The 24,322-nt window shown below is 41.7% G+C and overlaps 1 protein-coding gene across 4 annotated transcripts in view; it reads right to left on the bottom strand.

The window, feature by feature from the left end:
• Nucleotides 1-24,322, bottom strand: part of STAU2 (staufen double-stranded RNA binding protein 2) — a 310,889-nt gene that overhangs the window by 58,186 nt on the left and 228,381 nt on the right. For 2 of the 4 annotated variants that reach the window (XM_075826116.1, XM_075826117.1), the window contains one exon: nt 14,776-14,889. The exons of the other annotated variants lie outside the window; for them this stretch is intronic. In XM_075826116.1, the coding sequence (XP_075682231.1) occupies nt 14,776-14,889 (114 nt within the window). The remainder of the gene's footprint in view (nt 1-14,775; nt 14,890-24,322) is intronic. 4 annotated transcript variants of the gene reach the window in all.

Raw genomic sequence — 24,322 nt, 5'->3', positions numbered from 1 at the left:
AGGGGGAAAAAATGATGCACAGTTGGAGTGAGCTTAAAATACTATCTGCCTATGACACGCTCTTTGTGATTTATCAAATCCCTCATTTTATAAAAGATTATTTTAGAGACTTTCAAGAAATGACAATACATCCTGATATTTCTGGTCAACCGAGGGCTGGCAAAAACAGCTGTGGCCAATGGTCCTTGCTCTATGGGATAAGACTAGCTTCCTTACCTCCTTTTACTGACATGGCATGTATTTGAAGCTAGTAACAGACTGCATTTAGGTGCTCATTACGTCCTAACTATAATTAATAGGTGTTTTATGACCCTTGAGGCCCTTTTACATCGGCCAACAATGGGCCGATGCAGCGAGAAATCGTAGATCGGCTCTCGTTTGCTCCTGTCACACAGAGCTATTGAAGGGTACGAATGGTCGTTACTCTGATCGCTCGTCCCCATACATTATTATCATGTCAGCAGCGCGTCTCCCTCTTTACACAGGGAGATGAGCGGACAACGATAACATTTAACTTTTTTAAAACGATAGGATCAGCAGATCTGCTGAATGCTGCCCTGTTTACACAGGGCAAATATCGTCAACGAGTGTTCATAGAACACGGTCAGCTTAATATACAGTCCAATAAAAGGGCAGCAAATGACAGCAACATGTCTGTGCTACTAGACTAAGCAGTACAGAAAAATATTGTGCTGTTTGGCTACTAGGAGCGCTAAGAAAATAATAACCTATATATATCCCGAGCTAATATCAAAAGCATAAGACATAAAAAAATATTTTCCACAAAACCAAAAAAAATGTCTAATCAAAACTCAAATAATCCAAAATAATATTTATAAAGAATCTTTATTAGTTCCCAAAGGACAAAATACCCACCCAGAGTACAAAACTGTTAAAAACATATATTTAAAAACTATCTCAGGTGAAAACAAGCCACACTAATCCAATATAGAGGATAGGATCAATAATGTTATCTCAATAATTGTAGATCAGGGGACAAAGTACCTAGGATCGTCCCACTAGATAGACCACAGTGCCAATCTAGCAAAAGTGACAAAGTACAAAAAATACAATACATAGAACTGATCAAATACCTCTGGTGGACATGATGGCAGAATGGGGACTAATTGGGCACTAAGAAAGTATTATTTTGGATTATTTGAGTTTTGATTGGGCTGATTAGACATTTTTTTGGTTTTGAACTAAGAGAATGCACTGGACTCGTTTATGAGTCTGGTGTATTCATTGGGAGAGTGCCCCCTCTGCCCCCCAGGGTTTTGATTGACAGGCTGCTGTGTATACATGCATACACACCAGCCTATCAACAACTGCCCCAACTGCCTAGGTTTATGTTGAAATTTAAATTTGGACAGGATAACAGGTGTTCTGAAATCATCAAATCCAGAAATGTCCCTACATATTCCCACCGACTCAGTATTATTGTATTTGGTTGTCTCAAAGACAACACTGCACTTGATAGAATGAGAACAGGACATGCGGTCATCAGAATCTCTCAGCAGTGGAGCTTCAGGCTCATCTCAGCATAAAAGTAACTGTGAAGTTTTGACTGTATTGAGTAGAATAATCGACTATGCCATTTAATGCTTGTGCTCTCAGTTGGCCACAGTGGGCACATGGTAAGGTGAGCTCATTCCATCTGTTCACATGTTGTGGTGCTGTGGGGTGGCGTCTGTTGCTGTAGTGCTGAACTTGTGGGGGGACGTGGCCCAGAGCTGAGGAGGCTTGGCACGGTCTGATAGCATGGGTGCTTTTGGACACCTGGGTTGCTCCCTCTGCAGGAGCGGTGCTGTGGTGGCAGAGGCCGCCATGCGGTGCTGCAGCCGATAGAGTAGGGACCCACTTTATAGAGGTCGCCGTGAAGTGGCAAGTGGGCTTATACAGTTTGATCAAAATGTTAACAAAGAACCTCATGTTCATGTTTTCATGTTTATAAATTATGTCTAGTGGCTCAGATCAACGTATATATTGTGGATTGTGCGGCCCATGTCTATTTTCTCACAATGCTGATATGCTATTTAATACAGCGGCATTCTGCAGAAAACCATATACCGTGCGGTATGCAGGTTTTTATAATGGGAGTCAATGGGTAGTGAATGCAACTGAATGCCTATATCGTGGCATACGTCACTGACTTCCGTTTGAGATATAGGTTGGGAGTGATCCCCAATTGATACCTCTGGGATACACTGCAATGGCAGCATATACAGAGCCTTACATTGGAAAACGTATTCGCATTTACTATTATTTATTTATATAACTCCTCTCATGTGGTACTGTCCAATGCTGTACAAAAAAGAAGCACAATACAAGTGCAATTGTCAACGCAATAAACATTGTCCATCATAACAGTAATAAAATAGTACAGTAGAAAGAATAACCGTCTCATATTACCTTACATTCAGAGAAAAAAATTCATACCTTCAGGGACAAATGATTTGCAACTAGCGGAATTCAAATGCATTATATAATTCTGCTTTAATTCACAAATAGAATACAAAACAAACAAAAAAAACTGTAAATGCAATATAGCGTGAAGGCACTTGGATAGGCTACCAGTGCTTTCAATGAAGACACATATTTGGTGTAGTAGTTTTATTATCAGTAAAATTATTGAGGAGTTAACTAAAGTAAACCCAAGAGTCAGCAGGATATCAGTGGACTGTTTATACTCCTGTTGTCACAATCTCAGAAAAGGAGTCCCTACCTAAACATGTCATGCTGGACAGAATGAACAGTAACAGCTGCCGGCCTGGTATCATTGAGAACCCCAGCGGGGATGTCCGGCTGAATTAACGTCTTGTAAATGTTAGGAAACATCAAACAGGTCTTGCGGGGCTTTCTCTGCGTGGGAGATGTTGGAAAGGAGTACAGTGGTCACTCACAAACGGGCAAGTCTTGTAAATAGTTGTGTACTTTATCAACGGGTGTCAAATACAAATCCTGCTCAGTGGACTTGTGCAAACTGACAATGCCCACAGGAAATAATACAGGTTGTGAAGGCAAAGCAAGAGGTGTAAGAAATTATTTTAGGATTGGAAGGTTCATCATCATTTTCAAAATGGTGCCTGTGTGGTATATGATATACCAAGTTATTAGGAGGTTAGGTTTTAAAAAACTGTATGTATTGAAAGACTTAAAATTCTATTCCTATTAAAGTCTTCACTTGTAATGTATTACTTAATCACAATTTTTTAGTACTATCCATAAATTATAGGTCACTATGGGCGCGTATGCATTCATCTGCAGGTTACCAGGTTAATTATTTAAGGTTTCAGCACATAGACCAGGCATTACATGGACAATATGCTGTTCAATGACTATTAACCAGATCAACGTCTAAAGAGACCCATCTTTAATGCCAAATTGTACTATAAAGAAATACAGTCTACTACACCCCAAATGCCTTTTTACAGAAAGCAATTATTATTACAGTTCAAACAATTTCCGAGTATCAACAAAAACACTGAATAATTTATCGTTGGTGAAAATTGATAGGTCCCTACGTGAAAATGATCTTTGACGTTTATTAAATTGTAACATGAAATGATCGTACTCCGACTTGTCCTGTGCTGTTTTACTAGTAAGATCAACTATGCTAACAAAATCGGTATAGTATGTGCAGCAAAAATTCTTACAAATTTTGTGAGTCAGCAATTTATCCCTGAATCAGCGGTTTAAGAAAATTGTAACATGTAAATGTACATGAAAAAACACTTTGCTTAAAGGGGTTGTCCTGGATTATAAAAACATGGCTGTTTTTCACACTTGTCTAATGTTTGTGTGTGTTATTACAGTTATGCCGCATTCACTTCAAAAGGATCTGATCAAAAATACCAGAACATGCACAACCTAATACCTGCTTGATCTGATTTCTGAACGTCTATGGATGGGTAGATAACTAACCGTTCTAAGCAGATTAATATGTTGGACAGTCTCTGCAAGATCAATGTGACCCTTACATTTTCTATGAAAAAAAAGGTTTGGTAAGGTTTATGAAATCTCTACAAGACTGTACAGGTAGTCCATTAATAAGAAGGGATCTCACCAGCCTTCCAGTTTATGGCCATCCAAGATTAATGCCTATATAATAACCGGCAAGTCAGTAAAACAAAATAATCTCCAAATGAAGTACGGTAAATTTAGACACGTATAAACTACTTGTCATTTCAGCCCTCTCAGTACTGTTGATTGACCAAAGGGACTCTCTAGGGAGCGGAGGGCAGGAATGGTCGTTGGAGTGAACCTCATCTTGGCTCACTGATCAGCGTTTCAGGAGTTATGCTTAGGGAGTCCACGAGGACCCACTAGTTTAACTTATCACAAAATGTGCAGACAAAAAAAAATAAAAAATGAAACAAGTAGAGTAGTTATTATCACTTATGATTTATTGTTCTTTTTTTTATTTAAACCATACTTGCTGTAATTACTTCCAAATGCTGCTGGGGCTACGTCATTCCTACAACAAAAAATGGTCAATTTGCTCAAAAATTCATCTAAATGTCAAGATTCTTTCGCACTGTTGGCTGACTTAAAAGTGAAGCTGTAGTGCCCATTATGTGAGATTTAATATGGTTAGTATACTGCCTCTTATCTGTAGCATCGATAAATGACAGTAAAAGGACAGGTTTACCACCAAACCGGTCTGCACAAAAACCTAGGAATCAAATATCACTTGAAAAATTCTTAGAATCCTCTCAAATCACAGGAAACTCCAGTCATGGGCACAACCAATAAAACAATGGGGATGTACGAAAAATACAGAACGTTCTGCAGTAAAAGTACAACAACTTGTATAAAAACTAAAAATTCTTGTCAGCTGACCAAAAGAGAATGTATATATCTATATACACAGTCACAACACTCTTGTATATATCTATATACACACAGTCACAACCTAAAGAGTGATCCCCTGAGCTTCGATACATAAAGGAGTTGCACAGAGGATTAAAACTACTTTCTTTCAAAAAACAGTGCCACTCCTGTCCGTGGCCTGTGTGTGGTATTGCAACTCAACCCCATTCACTTAAAAAAAAAAAAGAGCGCAGCTACAACCCTTTAACCCCTTCCCGACATTTGACGTACATGTACGTCATGGAAAGTACTGACTTCCCGCATCTTGCCGTACATGTACGTCAAACGTTTGGCACCGGCTCAGAAGCTGAGCCGGTCCCATCATCACCGGATCTCAGCTGTATCTTACAGCTGACATCCGACTGTAACGGCGGGGACCGAAATTAGCTTCGATCCCCGCCATTAACCCCTTAAGTGCAGCGCTCAAACGCGATCGCTGCACTTAAGGTGTTTGCAGCTCATCGGAACCCCAGTAATGAAATTGCCGGGGTTCCGGTGGCTGCAATGGCAACCGGAGGCCTAATACTGGCCTCCCGGTCTGCCTAGCACCGAAGCCGGTCAAGATCCGCCCGGCGGCGGAGCCTGATCGGCTTCCGTAGCTGCCGGCAAGATGGCGCCGGGTCAGGAGCTGATCCGGCGTCATCAGCGGTGGAAGTCAGCTGTACTGTACAGCTGACATCCACCTGTAACGGCAGGAACCGGAGCTAGCTCCGATCCCTGCCATTAACCCCTTCGATGCAGCAATCGAAAGCGATTGCTGCATCGTAGCGGTTACAAGCAGATCGCCAGCCCTGACAGGCAATCGGGACTGGCGACTGCTGTTATGGCAACAGGAGACACAATGGTCTCCTGCTCTGCCATTACGGAAGCCGATTTAGGCCCCGCCGGGAGGCGAAGCCTAAACGGCTTGCTGTCAGTGAATGACTGACAGATCTAATACATTGCACTACATAGGTAGTGCAATGTATTAGAAAAAAAAAAATCTGACCGTTGGACCTTCAAGTCCCCTAGTGGGACTTGAGAAAAAGTGTAAAAAAAGTATAAAAAAGTGTAAAAAAAAAGTGCAAAAAATAAAAGTTTGAAAACAATAAAAGTTTCAAGTAATCAAATAACACACAATCCCCCTTTTACTCTTATCAAGTCCTTTATTATTGAAAAATAATAATAAACCATATGTATTTGGTATCGCCACGACCGTAACGACCGGAGGTATCAAAATATTATATTATTTATTGCACGCGGTGAACAGCGTAAAAAAAACCCGTAAAAACCGTTACCAGAGTTTCTGTTTTTTAGTCACTTTGCCCTACAAATATTACAATAAAAAGTGATCAAAAAGTCGCACGTATCCAAAAATGGTACCTATAAAAACTATAGCTCGTCCCGCAAAAAACAAGCCCTCATACAACTCCGTCGACAAAAAAATTAAAACGTTATGGTTCTCACAACTTGGCGACAGAAAAAATACATTCTTTTTACAAAAGTAATTTTATTGTGCAAAAAGTTGTAAAACATAAAAAAGTTCTATAAATGAGGTATCGCCGGAATCGTACTGACCCGCAGAATAAAGGTAACATGTAGTTTATAATGCGTGGTGAACTCTGTATAAAAAAAAACCAAAAAAAGCTGTGCCAGAATTGCGTTTTTTGGTTTACCTGGCATCCCAAAAAATAGGATAAAAGGTGATCAAAAAGTCACATGTACCCCAAAATGGTACCAATAATAACTACAGCTCGTCCCGCAACAAACCAGCCCTCATACCGCTACGTCTATGAAAAATAAAATTAGTTATGGCTCCAATAAGTCAGGAAATAAATAAATATGCAGTTGTGCCCGAGGAGAACATTTCTTCTGTTTCAAGAGGCGATTTATCAAGGACCTAAAATTGGGGAACCAGGAAGGGAGGGCCCAATCATATCCGATGGAAGCGACGGTGCCCGTATTATACCAGGATAATACTTTCCCAGCAAAATTCCCCAAACTACAAAGGCGCGGAGTGTGGACCAAAAGGGGGATAAGAAATGACACCATTTATCAGTGCGACACCGGCCTGTGCAGAAAGGATTGCTTCACAGCGTAACACACATCTATGGATTATTTTTATTTTTTTATACCACCTGACTATGCCCCTTATATACTCCGCCCCGCTTACATGTACCCCCACATTATAAAACACCAGCAATACTCAAACAAATATAGTACCAAGCAAAATCCGCTCTCCAAAAGCCAAATGGTGCTCCCTCGGCCCTGAACCCTACAGCGTGCCCAAACAGCAGTTTCCTTCAACATATATGGCACCGTCATACCCGTGAGAACCCTTTTAACAATTTTTGTGGTGTGTGTCTCCAGCGTCATAAGCTGGGCATGACATATTTGCCACTGAATGGCATATCTAGGGAAAAATATAAATTTTTAATTTGCACCATCCGCAGCGCATTCATTTATGGAAAAGACCTGTGGGGTGAAAATGCTCACTACACCCCTTAATAAATGCCTTGAGGGGTGCAGTTCCATAATGGGGTCACTTATCAGGGGTTTCTTTTTATTATTTCACATCTGAGCCTCTGCAGTTGTGAACCAATACTTTGTAAATCGCCAAATTAGGCCTCCACTCCGCATGGTACTCTTCACTTCTGAGCCCTGTCATATGTCCAGACAAAAGATTAGGGCCACATGTAGGGTGTTTCTAAAACCGGCAAACACCGCATAATAATTAGAGAGCTGTCTTGTTATGGTGGCACAAGCCGGGCACCACATATTGGCATATCTATGGAAAAAAATCCCATTTTCACTCTGCAACATTGAGCGCACACTAATTTCTACAAAACACCTGCAGGGTTAAAATGCTTACTACACCCCTTGGTAAATGCATTGAGGGGTGTAGTTTACAAAATGGGGTCACTTCTGGGGGGTTTCCACTGTTTTGGGCCCACAGGTGCCCAGAAACCAATCCAGCAACATCTGCACTCCAAATGGCGGTCCTTCCCTTCTGAGCCCTGCCGTTTGCCCAAACAGCAGTTTATGACCACATATGGGGTATTGCCGTACTCGGGAGAAATAGCTTTACAAATGTTGGGTTCTTTTTTTCCTTTATTTGTTGAGAAAATGAAAAAATTTGCGCTAAAGCTACGTCTTATTGAAGAAAAAGGACTGTTTTTATTTTCACTGCCTAATTCTAATAAATTCTATGAAACATCTGTGGGGTCAAAATGCTCACTACACCCCTAGATGCATTCTTCAAGAGGTGTAGTTTCCTAAATGGAGTCCCTTTTTGGGCGTTTTCATTGTTTTGTCCCCTCAGGGGCTTTGCAAATGTGACCTGGCCTCCGCAAATCATTCCTGCTAAATGTGATCTCAAAAAGTCAAATAGTGCTCTTTCCCTTCTAAGCCCTGCCGTGTGTCCAAACAGCCGTTTATTACCACATGTGGGGTATTGTTTTACTCGGGAGAAATTGCTTTACAAATTTTGTGGTGATTTTTCTCCTTTAGTCCTTGTGGAAATGAAAAAAAATTAGCTAAACCTACATTTTATTTGAAAAAATGTAGATTTTCATTTTCACAGCCTACTTGCAAAAATTTCTGCAAAAAACCTGTGGGGTCAAAATGCTCACTATACCCCTAGATAATTTCCTCAAGGGGTATAGTTTCCAAAATGGGGTCACTTGTTTGGGGTTTTCACTGTTTTGTCCCCTCAGGGGCTTTGTAAATGTGACATGGCCTCCGCAAACCATTCCTGCTAAATGTGAACTCCAAAAGCCAAATGGCGCTCTTTCCCTTCTCAGCCACGCCGTGTCTCCAAACAACCGTTTATTACCACATGTGAGGTATTGTTTTACTCGGGAGAAATTGCTTTACAAATTTTGCGGTGCTTTTTCTCCTTTAGTCCTTGTGGAAATGAGAAAAAAAATCGCTAAACCTACATTTTCTTTGAAGAAATGTTGATTTTAATTTTCACGGCCTACTTCCAATAATTTCTGTAAAAAACCTGTGCGGTGAAAATGCTCACTACACCCCTAGATAATTTCCTTGAGGTGTCTAGTTTCCCAGATGGGGTCACTTTTGGGGGATTTTGACTGTTTTGGCACCGCAAGAGCCCTTCAAACCTGACATGGTGCCTAAAATATATTCTAACAAAAATAAGGCCCCAAAATCCACTAGGTGCTCCTTTGCTTCTGAGGCCGGTGTTTCAGTCCAGTAGCACGCTACGGCCACATGTGGGATATTTCCTAAAACTGCAAAAACTGGGCAACAAATATTGAGTTGCATTTCTCTGGTAAAACCTTCTGTGTTATAAAAAAAATTGTATTAAAAATGTATTTCTGCAGAAAAATATGAAATTTGTAAATTTCACCTCTACTTTGCTTTAATTCCTGTGAAATGTTTAAAGGGTTAAGACATTTTCTAAATGCTGTTTTGAATACTTTGAGGGGTGAAGTTTTTAAAATGGGGTGACTTTTTTGGGGTTTCTAATATATAAGGCCCTCAAAACCACTTCACAACTGAACTGGCCCCTGTAAAAATAGCCTTTTGAAATTTTCTTGAAAATGTGAGAAATTGCTGCTAAAGTTCTAAGCCTTGTGAGGTCATAGAAAAATAAAAGGATGTTCAAAAAACGATGCCAATCTAAAGTAGACATATGGGGGATGTTAATTAGCAACAATTTTGTGTATTATAACTGCCTGTCTTACAAGCAGATACATTTAAATTGAGAAAAATGCTAATTTTTGCAATTTTTCGCTAAATTTTGGTGTTTTTCACAATTAAATACTGAACATATCGAGCAAATTTTGCCAGTAACATAAAGTCCAATGTGTCACGAGAAAACAATCTCAGAATCGCTTGGATAGGTGAAAGCATTCCGGAGTTATTACCACATAAAGTGACACATGTCAGATTTGAAAAATGAGGCTCTGTCAGGAAGGTCAAAAGTGGCTAAAGAGGGAAGGGGTTAAAATGTGTCAGTAATATCAGTATTGGAGTTGTCCTCTAATATCAAATTAACAATTTTTCAGCCACTGCAGCTTCCCCAATTTTCAACAGCAAATTCTGCAGTATTAGGCCAGATTCACACGAGCGTGTGCGTTTTGCGCGCGCAAAAGGTACATAACAGCTCCGTGTGTCATCACCAAATGATGCATGGCTGCGTGATTTTCGCGCAGCCGCCATCATTATCACACTCTGTTTGTAAACAGAAAAGCACGTGGTGCTTTTCTGTTTTCATTCATAGTTTTTACTGCTGTTGCGCCAATCACGAGTGTCAGACGGAAGTGCTTCCGTGTGTTGCGCGTGATTTTCACGCACCCATTGACTTCAATGGGTGCGTGGTGCATGAGAAACGCACAAATATAGGACATGTCATGAGTTTTACGCAGCGGACACACGGACACACGCTGCGTAAAAATCACTGACTGTCTGAACGTCCCCATAGACTAACATAGGTCCGCGCGAGGTGGGTGAAAATCACGCGCGTTGCACAGACGTATATCACATTCGTCTGAATAAGCCCTTACAGTGATTTGGAATAAGGGATATAGAGCTATGTACAAGGCAAATCTGTCATTCAGGTCTCTAAAGCTAAATATACACATTAGACCTGGTTAGTTCAGATGACAGCATTTTTCCCAGATTCCCCCATAAATATACATCTCAACTAAGCATGTCTGCTTATTTCTATGGGGAGAAGGGAGTATATCCTGCGGAAACAAACTTTCCCCACTTTAGAGAAAGAGTGAGGACTCCAGGAGTTATATTTTTGTTATCTTTTTTTAGGGTAAAAATAAATTGTAACACAAGATTCTGGATTGTAAAAATAGCCGTTAACTGGAAACAAGGACCCAACTATTGGATCTCATAGAACACCCAATTTTACATACTTAAAGATGTTGTTTGGGTTTATAAAAAAATAAAAATAAAAAAAGGGTCTGTTTGCAGGACCAGCAACACTCTTGTCCATGGGCTGTGTCAGTCCTATTTAGGCTTTGTTCATATCTGCGCTGGTGTCAACTCAGATGTGAACGAAGCCTTACTTGGGACAGGAGTGGTGCGGATTCTGGAGTAAAAGAACACAAACTTTTTTTTTTTTTAAAAACTAAAACTTTTAACAACCTTTAGCAAGCTTAGCTGTTAGATCCAAAGAAAACCACAAAGAACGTTAAATTTGCACAAAATCACCATCCCAAGAGGACATCCAACCCTTGCAGAAATTAAAAGCTAGGCTTACAAGGGCAAATATTCGCCCATAACGAACCCTGATATTTATAGGTCTATCGGCGCTCGTTTTTAAGGCCCTTTACACGGGCCAATATAAACCATATGAGGACGAGTGATCGTTAATACGATTGTTTAGTCTCCAAACAGTTTACAAAATGTCGGCAGCAGATCCCCTGTTTACATGGAGATATGTGCTGCCGACAACAGTGATTTTCAAAGCCGAAATGAGCCGACGAACTAAACTTTGCTCGTTCGTCGGCTGACCACTGCCCTGTTTACACAGGGTAATGATCGGAAACGAACGCTTGTATGGACACTTGTTTTTCCGATAAATGGCCCATGAAAGTTGGCCTTTACTCGTAACACTGTGATTTCATCCCACAGTAGGAAGACCAAGGATACTCTTGGAGGCACAGATTGTTTATCTTGCCCTCTTAACATGGTGGAACCTATAATTTTTCCATGACTACAGTTACACATCTAACTTATGTATTCAGATGACTATTAGAGCCATTGTGAAGATCCTCAGTGGTGTTCTTATTTAGTAGTAGGACTCAATGAACCCTAATAAATTAAATGTAGAACAATTACTAAATGACGTCATCGTGTCTTTTGGAGGACTGGCAATTTAATCAGAAATTTAAGCAAGACACACATTACTCCTGTCTTAAGGGGGAGCCCAGCCTACTCCTGTCTCTATACATTTCTGCACAAATGTGTCCAATACTAACCAATTATGGTTCTACTAAAAAAAACATCAATCATCGAGTATTCTGCATTATCCATTAAGATCTGGAATTCTTGTGATATCTAGTTATCTATACGTGATTTCCAGAATAAAACTCATCATTGCAGCAAGGGATAAAGCAACCTAAGAAGATCCCCGTGTGTGTATAGAATGCGGAATGTAAAAACTCATTTAACGCTTCTCAAATCAAGTACAAAAGAGAAGAATCCAACTTAATGAGGTGAAGGAAATAAATAACATATTATGCAATCTAGCAACACATGCCATTCACAGAGCTTTTCACAATGTTATTTTAGTGCAAACCAGGCAGCAAAGAAAACTCAAAAATGTATCCATGCAACGCCACAATCAGATAGGTCTGATACAATCTATACATAGGAAACCACAAAAAATGTTTCACTTGTAGGGCAGATATTGATGGTCGAATATCTCAATGCCTTCAGCAATCATAACATGTGGTATATCAGTTCAATGAGGACACAAGGTATTATCGTAGGGTCTTTAGCATGTGCATACATCTTGTTTCAGGTGGAGATAGGTGGTATTTTTATTTAGAATTTACGCTCTCAAAGTAGAAACCTCTTTGCCTCTATGCAGTTTTTTGGTCATAAAATAAGAGCTCTTAAGGTAACCATAATTCTGAAAAGGTTCGACACTTTTTTTTAATCGACAAAGTATTTTTCTTTTTTTATTTCTTTTCTTTCCAGGTGAATAGCAAATTGTATTTAACCTTGAATGTAAAAAAAATTTAAATAAATAAAAAGGTATATATTCAAACCGCTATGGTTTTCAGCACAGCAAAAGAAAACTAGTACCATGAAGAAACAGGAAACCTGTAAAACGCACTTATTTTGGCATATACGTTTGTCCCACAGAAATCTATAGGAGATTTACAGCATATGAACAAAAGTATTGGGACACACATCTTAATCGAATTAAGATGTTTCATTCAGTCCCATTGCCACAGGTGTATAAAATCCAGCACCTCGCCAGGCAGTCGCTTTTACAAACATTTGTGAAAGAATGGGTTGTTCTATAGATCTCACTGAATTCCAGCGTGGTCCTGTAATAGGATGCCACTGTTGCAACAAGTCAGTTCGTAAAATTTCTTTTCTCATAGATATTCCACGATCAACTGTGAGTGGTATTATTGCAAAGCGGAACAATTTAGGAACCACGGAAACTCAGCCACGAAGTGACAGACCACGTCAATTGTGGGGTTGCCGAATGCTGAGGCACAAAGTGCAGAAAAGTCGCCAAGGCTCTGCTGACTCAGTAACTGCAGTTACAACCTCCACAAAACGGTGCTCCGGGAGCTTCATGACAGGGGTTTCCATGTCAGAGCAGCTGAATACAAACCTTACATAACCAAGCACAATGCCAAGCGTTAAATTAAGTGGTGTAAAGCACGCCGCCACTGGACTCTGGAGCAACGGAAAAGTGTTCTGTCGAGTGATGAATCACCCTTCTCTATCCGGCAGTCTGATGGACGAGTCTGGGTTTGGGGAATGCCAGGAGAGCGTTTCCTGCCTGACTGCATTGTGCCAACTGTAAAGTTTGGTGGAGGAGGGATAATGTTATGGGTTGTTTTCCGGAGTTGGTCTAGGCCCCTTATTAAAGTGAAAGGAAATCCTAATGCTTCAGCATACCAAGACATTTTGGACAATTGTATGCTTCCAACTTCGTGGGAACAGTTTGGGGAAGGTTCTTTTCTGTTCCAGCATGACTGTGCCCCAGTGCACAAAGCAAGGTCAATAAAGGAAAGCTTGGGTGAGTTTGATGTGGAAGAAGTTGACTGGCCCGCACAGAGCCCTGACTTCAAACCCAGCAAACACCTTTGGAATGAACTAATATGCAGATTGCAAGCCAGACCCTCTCGTCCAACATCAGTGTGTCTGAACTGACAAATGTTCTTCTGAGTGAATGGGCAAAAATTCCCACAGACACACTCCAAAATCTTGTCGAAATTATTCCCAGAAGAGTGGAAGCCGTTTCAGCTGCAAAGGGGAAACCATCTCCATATTAATGCCTATGGATTTAGAATGGAATGTCATAAAAGATCCTGTAGGTGTAATGTGTAAGTGTCCCAATACTTTTGTGTATATAGTGTGAACATAACCTTAGGCTCTGTTCACATCAGCTCTGGCCTCAGTACCATCAGGTTTCTGTTGCTTTTTGGGGGCAAGAATAGCGCAGTCTAGGCAAGAAAAAAAATATCCCAGAAACCTAAGACACATTAAAAGGTAATTGAATCTGTCAAAATGGATCTATCAAATAAGGCATAGCTCCGTTATGAATGGAAGCCATAACACTGAAGTGAACAAAGCCTTACTTACCTTACATATTAGTACACATTACGGCATCTGTTTCTACATTTGCTTCAATAGATATGTATTTACAAATGAAGAACATGTTTATTATATGTACAGATCTGCAGATATCATTATAAAACTATTTTTTTTAATTTAGCTATAAAAAAGAAAGAAAAATGTTATTTATTTAAAAATACAACAAAAGCATATTGAACCAATTGCAGAATGTGAATAAGAGAAAAAGTTAAAGTCACCCTCTGGAAAAGAGATGAAAATGCAGCTTATACCCCACCCCTAAAGTTATACATACCGGGTCCCCGCTTTTCCAGAGATCCTTGGGTGTCTTAAGGGACCTTCATCGCAGCTGTGTTTTCAGGTCCTGAGCAGTGATTGTCATAAGATGCCCTGGAACCTGTACCTAAAATATCTTTCTGCGTACACAGCCACAATGAAGGAGCATCCTGTCTGAAGACCCCATGGATTTGTGGAAAATAATGGACCATGTAAGTATAAATATGGGGGTGGGATAGGCGCCTTCCCTCAGGGAAAAAGCTGTATTTTCCGCTTTTTCCCAGAGGGTCACACTAAGTGCATCATTCATTCCTTGGCTGTTAATAACATGTAACGTGGTACCTGGTCATGGCTGGTTTCCACAGAGTTGCCAATGCCATGGAATGTCATCTGCAGCGGCGAAAGAGTCAAGCATGTCAAGAACTCATTCCCACTCTGTCGATCACTGTAATTTACCTTTAGCGCATAAAAAAATTTAAAAAAATAAATAAATAAAATGAATCAAATTATGAAAATGCATAGTAGACAATCTAGAGAAAATCACCTAAAGATTTTTTTTTTTATAAAAATGAAAATGTAAAATTCATCTTAGAAATTGATTACCAAGATGTGATTCTAACTATGAATTGGGGGTTAGAGCCTGTAAGGCAGGGATTGCACATTGCTCTTCCTTGCAGATACCACACGGATTATTGTTCTTGTATCATACCATTAAAAATGCTCAAACCTAAATTCCAGGTACAAACAGTAAAAGAAAAGAAATAGGCGTAGTAAAGAGAGGACCCTAACAAAACCCACCAATTCAGTAAGACATGTGGCCTTCAATGACTATTTAGATTCAATGCATGAATCTAGAGCTTCTCTCTATAAAAAGAAACTCTTTAAAAGAGTTTTACGCAAATGTTTTAATAATATGTCAACAGGATACCGGTGTGCAGTCAAGCATGGAAATTTCTACTGATCTTCATATGGTCAACGAAAAAGTTTCATCCATATTCGCAGACATTCAGGAAAAGTGCAACCAGACATGGTTCTCTTGGCTGTCATACATTTCCCTTCCAGGCACAAACTCAAAACTTCTCGAAATCTAAGTTAAGGGGGTTTTACACTGGGCAATTGTCGGGCAGACAAGCGTTCATAGAACCCTCGTTGCCGATAATTGTCCTGTGTAAACAGGGCAGCAATCAGCAGATGTACGAGCAAACACAAGGAGACGCCCTGCCGACATGATAATAATGTATGGGGACGAGCGATCGGAGTAATGACCGCTCGTCCCCATACATAGCTCCTTGTGACTGGAGCAAACAAGCAACTATCAACGAGCTATTTTGTTGATCGCCACTCGTTGCACCTGCCAAAATTGGTTGGTGTAATAGGGTCTTTATCTACAGGCGGTCTTCTTTCCAACCCAAGGGGTGTCCCTTCCCCTCTTTTTCTTTTATTACTTTTTTCACTCTTCAACCTTTCTTAGGCCTCATGCACACGACCGTGCATTTGCGGCCGTATACTATCCGCATTTGCGGAGCAGCTATTGCGGATAGTATAGAACACATGCTAACCTATGGGCCAATGAACACGACCGAGGACTCCACGGCCCGTGCATTGCCCGTTGCACGGACGGTAAAAAACATAAAATAGGACGTCCGTATAAGGTCCGCAATTGTGGTCTGAGCTCATTGAAATCAATGCGCATCTTGAGTTTGCACAGACCGTGGTTGCGGATGGCCCGCGGATGACACTACGCTGCCTGTCCGTGCTGTAATCACGGACCGTGCACACAGCTACAGCCGTGTGCATGACGCCTTACTCTTCTACCTGCTCTTTACTTTTCTGTTTGGATTGTGTAACTCTCCACTTTTTTCAGTCATACTGCCTAATATTTAGAACTTAAACGTATATTTGCCGGACCACATATTCTAAAACCTTGATTGCGAAATTCTTTTTGTATTTTTCCTTTCTCATTAGTAGCTCCAGTGGTTTATTAAGCCTTATTTTTTACCTATTGTAACGGTTGTTTTAGTCTGTTTCCTACTTCACTTGTTTTATTGTAAAATGTATTTGTTCTCAATAAAAAATAGTAGTTGAAAAAAAAATAAACTCCTACTGATCTCAAGAATGGGACAGTTTAAGTCCTGGACACGAATGGAGAAAAGGCTGTGCAGGCATGGTCGCTTGCAAAGAGAATGGATAAGTTACAGACAGTCCTGGGTGACAGTAATCGCCACCTGTCCCACAGATCGGCAGATCCTCAAGAGTGCCATCATACACAATGGTGAAATGATGAATTTCTATGAAAAACAAGGTAATAGTCTGTACCTGTATTTCTATTTGAAATACAGACTCTTATTTGTGGTATTTGAAGTTATATCATTTGTAGTAGAACAGTCATGGGTAAGGATATTGCTCATTTTTTCTCAGGACTAACCGGTTTCTGAAACTAAAGAAATAATGGACAAGTGGAACATTAATACTAAAAATATGAACATTTGTGAATTGCTAATGAAAACATCCATTTCCACCAGCTGTGTCCCATCAGACTTGACCCTCCTCTATGTATCACCTCTCTTTTATCTGTACAGGCCCACATAACAGAATATCATAAATATAGATGTGCAGCTGTACGTACCAGGGAAGGCAGATTAAAGCAGGGATGGAATACCAGGTCATATTTTGTAATGTACCCTCAAATTCCTGTGGGTTCTCCTTTTTCTCACATCTCAACGTCCCCCGTAAACTTGTAAGGCGTTCTCGGCCTGACATATCTTCAAGCACTTGTTCCACAAGAGATTCCAGCACTACAAAGCCATGCGGTATCATGTGTCCCACATTAAAGCTGTCAGGGCACTGCTAACTTTTTAATAATGATCAGACTTTTCTTGTGGTTTTTACTTATTTATAAAACATTAATTATACATTTTAGCCATTTCAAGATCTGACTTATCAAATAAAGCTATGGATGCAACATAAACCTTCTTGAAGCGGATCTGGCAGAATAGTGTAGGGACCGGTCCACTCTCTTATTAGCCGAAACGGTACAAAATAATATTGTCATTTGTCTATTAGGAGCTATCAAAGAATACAGTGGACTCATAGCTATGAGTCCGGTGTTGATGGGAGCACCCAGCCACCAGTGTTTGATGGGCAGCTGTGTATCTGTGTAGACCGCAGTCAGTCACCAATCACTGCTGGGGGAGTGTTCCCTTCATGAACACATAACTATGAGTGCGCTGTATTCTTTATTAAAGAGACTCTGTCACCACATTATAAGTGCCCTGTCTTCTACATAAGGAGATCGGCGCTGTAATGTAGGTGACAGAAGTGCTTTTTATTTAAAAAAAGATCTTTTTTCACAACGTTAGGATCGATTTTGGTTTATGCTAATGAGCTTTCTTAATGCCCAAGTGGGCGTACTTTTACTTTCGACCAAGTGGGCGTTGTACAGAGGAGTGCATGACGCTGACCAATCGGCATCATGCACTCCTCTCCATTCATTTACACTGCACTAGCGATATAGTTATATCACTATGTGCCGCTACATACACAAACCCTAACATTACTACAGTGTCCTGATAATGAATACACATGACCATCCAGCCTGGACGTCATGTGTACTCAGAATCCTGACACTTCTGACTCTTTTCTGTGAAATTCCGGCAAGTGAAACCAAATCTCGTTTACCTCGTAATCTCGCGAGATTTCGTATCCGTTGCCGGAATCTCACAAAAAAGAGTCAGAAGTGTCAGGATTCTGAGTACACATGACGTCCAGGCTGGATGGTCATGTGTATTATCAGGACACTGTAGTAATGTTAGGGCTTGTGTATGTAGCTGCACATAGTGATATAACTATATCGCTAGTGCAGTGTAAATGAATGGAGAGGAGTGCATGATGCCGATTGGTCAGCGTCATGCACTCCTCTGTACAACGCCCACTTGGTCGAAAGTAAAAGTACGCCCACTTGGGCATTAAGAAAGCTCATTAGCATAAACCAAAATCGCTCCTAACGTTGTGAAAAAAGATCGTTTTTTTAAATAAAAAGCATTACTGTCACCTACATTACAGCGCCCATCTCCTTATATAGGAGACAGGGCACTTATAATGTGGTGACAGAGCCTCTTTAAGCTCTATGAGCCATTTGGGCCAATGGTTGAGCAGTCCTGTCCACCAAACTATGCTACTCCTACGTTGGGCAGTATAGTCTGATAACATCCGCTTTAAAAAAGACCTCCAGTGGATTCCCAACTAGCCATCATTGCATCCTTTATGGGATTGTCAAAATTTGGCCTTCTTTTATATGTACTCACTTCCTGCAATCCAGCATTCTGATTAGACGCCATGTTGAATTTTATATTTACATTTTGCTTTCTCTTCCTGTGTGCTATGCTAACAGTCCCATGATGCCACAGCACACATGACCATCTGGAGCCAATACCATCTCTGTCTCTGAATAATTACATTATATGCCTGTATGAGTAACATAAATTTATCCCAAAGTAGCGCATCACCGACGCCTGAGTCAGACTTTTATTGGTTAAGATTCCCCCCATATATTGATTTCCTTCAAGTTTCCCTTTAACAGCATCTGCAAGGAACACAATCAAAGAAATTCCATGTTTCATTTTAAAGGGATTATCTTGTGAAGAAAACCCTTTGTAAAAAATAAGCCACCTTCTTTCAGCCCCGGCAATCAACTGCTATCGCCGAGAGTAGCAGCGGCTTGCCACATATTGGCTGAAGGGGAATTGTAGCATTATTACATATTGCCCATTTACATGGATGCCCATCCATGTAAGGCACAGATCGGCTGTTCGTTATGGCACATAGGGGAGCGGGCTGAAGCAGGGGGACCTTTCTTTAAGATGTCCATAAGCCCTAATAGGGTATATGGACAGGGGTTGTCCTGATGGGACAACCCCTTTAAGGGTAAATTCAAATGTGACCGATGCCATACATCTTCAAAAACCACTCTGATGAATCGGACAGCTGCAGACATTTCTGCAACAAATCTGCTGCATGTGAATATACCCTAAAAGTCACTCTTTCTGCAAAAACAATCAAAAGGAAAACTTACTGTATATCATCAGTAAAGATGTTTTGTTGTAATTGCCCTTTATTTACATTATTATGTCTTTTGATGACACCAATGTCTGCAGTCCGTTCTATAGTATAAATAGAGTCGCATGTACTACTGTGTAGCACTCCATAAAATGTCAAAAATAGAAATAATGGTTAAACAACTGCAATATAGTCCATATTTAAAGTTAGTCAGCTAAAGCCTACCATCATGTCTACACTGATATTTCACTGTCAATTTTGACTCTGGAGAAGAGTAGTTTTTATACCAGGCATTGTACAGTAATCCGATGTTGAAAAAAATAGCTGTCTCGCTACATTATAGGTAATGAATGATGATGAAAGATAAAGTCCACCATCCAGACTTCTTTTTAATGAATTCTCCGTAATATAAATAGAAAAGAAAAGTAGATCCGGAGTTTTTTGTATATAAAATATAGCTTTTACTTGTTTCTCTTAAAAAATTACTTTTGAAAAAACATAAATGTACAGACAATATATATATATATATATATATATATAAAAAGTAGCAAGTGTACTGAAGTTTTGATTCTCATTCATAGCCTGTATCCAGTATCGTGAGGTGATACGACAATAACAGCAGTTCGTGCGTGTATATAATGAATAAAGAGTGTTCATCAATTTTTATGTCTAGAGATCCTTTCCAGTTAGTGACCAACAGGTACAAGAGTATGGGGCTCAATGTCCCCCTACCCGTATGGATGTCATCCGTTTTCTCTGACAACCTTTAAAGCTTGCTGTCCAATGGATCAGGAAAAAGCTCTCCCAAAGGGAGATTTTATCTATACTACGAGAGTTCACAGTGGAGATCCTTTATACATACAAGGAGAGCTTTTTCCTGATCCATTGGACAGCAAGCTTTAAAGGTTGTCAGAGAAAACGGATGACATCGATACGGGTAGGGGGGCATTGAGCCCCATACTCTTGTACCTGTTGGTCACTTATTACCTGTTGGTCACTAATTGGAAAGGATCTCTAGACATAAAAATTGATGAACACTCTTTATTCATTATATACACGCATGAACTGCTGTTAATGTCGTATCACCTCACGATACTGGATACAGGCTATGAATGAGCATCAAAACTTCAGTACACTTGCTACTTTTTATATATATTGTCTGTACATCTATGTTTTTTCGAAAGTAATTTTTTAAGAGAAACAAGTAAAAGCTATATTTTATATACAAAAAACTCCGGATCTACTTTTCTTCACTACATTATAGGGTTCATCCACACCTTCAGGCCTTATGCACACTTCCGTTGGCCATCATGCGGATGTCAATGACGGATCCGTGACACACGGGACTCACATGAATGGCTTCCGTGTGCAGTCCATTGTTTCACGGAACAAATCAATGAAAAGGCAGAGACTGTTCCGTTAAAAATGGACAGGAGTAGGACCTGTCCTATTTTTGACAGAATGGCCACACGGTTTCGTCAAAACTACGATCTGACACAATATGCCTAGGCAAACCGTGCAGGCGGAAGATGTGTTGGATGAAGAAGGTGGCCAGTCGAGATGCAGAAGGTAGATCGGTCAGCGGAACGAAGTGAGCCATCTTCGAAAATCGGTCCACCACCATCCAGACCACACTGCATCCCGCAGAGGGAGGCAGGTCCGTGACAAAGTCCATAGCAATAGGTTGCCATGGGGCATCAGGCACAGGCGGGAGCAGGCCCGCTGGTTTGGAGTGGGCAACTTTATTTGCTGTGCACACCGTGCAGGAGGAGACAAAGTCCGTGATGTCTTTGGGCAGCGTGGGCGATCAGAACTGACGAGCGATCAAGTCTCGGGTCTTACGGACACCCGTGTGACCTGCCAGTTTGGAACTGTGTCTCGAACGACCTGCATAAGGAATCGGCCCTCACATTCTTATCGGCCAGACGGTAGTAGAGCTCAAACTGGAACCAGGGAAAGAACAGCGACCACATGGCCTGACAGGGATTAAGTAGTTGGGCCGTCTGTAGATAAGTGAGGTTCTTGCGGTCCATGAATATCAAGATGGGATGAACTGCGCCCTCTAAAAGATGTCTCCACTCCTCCAGAGCCAATTTGATGGCCAGTAACTCCCGATCCCCAATCAAGTAGTTGCGTTGTGCAGAAGAGAAGAGCTTGGCGTAATAGCCACATACCATTGAATTGCCCTTGGAACCTCTCTGGAACAGGAGTGCACCAGCACCGACAGAGGACGCATCCACCTCCAACAAGAACTGTCGAGAAACATGTGGATGATAGACGATAGAGACTGACGTGAAGGCACTCTTCAGGCTATTAAATTCGGCCTCCTCTTTCTTGCTGAAGACATCCGAGAACGTGGAATAATGACAAGGCAATCCTGCCAAGGACCGAGGTAGAGGAGACTGAGCCGGATGAACCTGTACCAGGCAGCAGTTGAGACACTCGGAACCCCACTGGAGAACCTCTCCAGAATTCCTGTCCAGGACTGGGGCATGTAGTCAGAGCCAGGGCAGTCCCAGCAGAACAGGGTCGACGGCTTTAGCCAGGACAAAGAACGAGAGGAGCTCGGAATGGAGAGCTCCCACTTGGAGCCTCAGTGGCTTGATCACAGCTACAACCGGGTCTGGCAGAGGTAGCCCATTCATAGATGCAACCATCAAAAGCCTCTCCAGAGGGGTTGTGGGCAATTGGAGAAGATCCACCAGGTCTCTTCGAATGAAATTAGCAGTGGATCCAGGAGTCCAGATAAGCAGAGACCCGGTGCGTTTTTTCGCCGGACACTATGGTCACAGGAATGGACAATTTAGACAAAAGTCCTTTTTTGCCCAGGGTTGTCTCCCTCACCAACCCTAGGTTCTGGAGCTTTTGTAGACACAGACGCACAAGATGGCCTCCGAGACCGCAATATAGACAGAGTCCCGAGGTGCATCTGCATTGTCTCTCCTGGGTAGACAGCTTAAACTGGTCTGTCCTCACAGACTCCTTTCGAGGATCAGCATCTGAGGACAGCAAGGGTTGCTGCAAAGTAGGAACCGGGCTAGGGAGTCGTCCTTCCCGACGAACTTCTTGGAACCGTTCTCGGATCCTTATATCAATCTGGGCGGCCAGAAGGATGAGGTCACTCAGGGTAGACGGTAGATCTTGGGCGGCAAGCTCGTCCTTAATCTCAGGAGACAGTGCCTGCCAGAATGGAGCCACCAGGGCCTCATTATTCCACAACAATTCTCTCGCCAGGGTGCGGAAGTGGATGGCGTACTTGCCCATGGAGGTTTCCCCCGCCATAGGTTCAGCAAGGAGGCGACTGCAGACAAGACTCGTCCAGGCTCCTCAAACACCGTGCGCAATGTCCGTAGGAACCCCTAGAAGTAACGGGTCTATGCTCCTTGTCTCTCCCAGATAGGGTTCGCCCATGCAAGAGCCCTGCCAGTGAGGAGAAAGACGATGAAAGCGACCCTTGCGCCATCAGACGAAAATGCCCTTGCATACAGGCTAAAGTGGATCTGGCACTGGTTCAAAAATCCACGTCAGGTCTTCGCGTCTTGATCAAAGCGGTCAGGAAGTGGCAAAGAAAATCGGGGGTCAGAACTGCCAGGAGGTGTAGCCGGAGAATCTGTACTGCCAGGAGGTGTAGTAGGAGGACCTCCAGCTGATGTGCAATAATGTTCAATGCCTGGAGGAGTTGGTCCTGTCGAGACCGGAGGTCCAGCATATCCGCCCGCATCTCCTGTGATGACGTCATGATCTTGGATCGACCAGCGGGGTCCATGGCCTGAGCCTACTGTCACTAGGGGGACGTGGACCCACTGGTCCATACCGCCTTGATGGTATGGCAGCTGGCCAACAGGACACAGTCTATAGTTCGTATACTGTACCTGTGGTAACTCAGACAGTAGCAACACAGGCTCGGCTGGGACTAGGCAGCAGGCAGGCGCCAGGCGTGGTGTAGCAGGACAGGCATGGAACACAGCACAGCACGACTTCAGCTCAACACAGCACTTGACCAGTATAGCACGGGATACAGGTTACAGGTAGCAGGAACGGGGAACGCTGGCAACTGGAAAACACTAGGAGACCATTTGCATAGACATACTAGGATAACGACAACAAGGCTCAGACAAGATAGGAAGGGGCAGAGCTCTTCTTATAGTCCAGGGTGCTCTGGATGCAATCAGCTCAATCTCACACCAGTGTGCGCTCCAAAGCTGACTGAGCTCGCGAGCGCACCCTGGTGGTCACTGTGGAACAGGACGGCCGCATGTGCAGACATCTCTGGAGAGAAGGGCGTCTACCGGATGGAAGGAGTTCGTGATCAGCGACCACAGACGTTACATTTGGGTAAATATTGGGTTAATTGGGTAAATATTACCCAGTATGTCCACATTAACCTAAATATATTTGCTGGAGGAACCAGACAGAGATGAATTATTATATGAGTTATTATACTTACATGAAGGACAAGATATTGTCAGTTTGCTGCACAACAGTATCTGACCAGGTTTTGTTTTGTATGAAGAAGCTTCAATTGGAAGCAATGACCTTGAATTTGTGTGACCTTGACTACTACCTCCTAGAAATCATCAACTGTACCTGCAGGGGAGAGATCTAAATCTATATATTTATGTACTTTGGAGTAACTCGCTTGCAGACTTCACAAGGAATAGGAGCGTTTGATGGCATTTAAAAGGCTGCCTTTAATCTGAGAGATTACACACATTGGACCAGGGTTTTTTTGAGCAAAGATATCCTTCTGGAATTGTCAACAAGAATTTCTAAATTAGTTAAGTAATGGATTGCTGATATATTTTTAATACTAATAAAATAATAGCATTATAAA

The sequence above is a fragment of the Rhinoderma darwinii genome, chromosome 5 (assembly GCF_050947455.1).
Source record: "Rhinoderma darwinii isolate aRhiDar2 chromosome 5, aRhiDar2.hap1, whole genome shotgun sequence".
Lineage (NCBI taxonomy): Eukaryota > Metazoa > Chordata > Amphibia > Anura > Rhinodermatidae > Rhinoderma > Rhinoderma darwinii.
The sequence above is the reverse complement of the archived record's forward strand: the minus strand, read 5'-3'. Positions and strand labels throughout refer to the sequence as shown.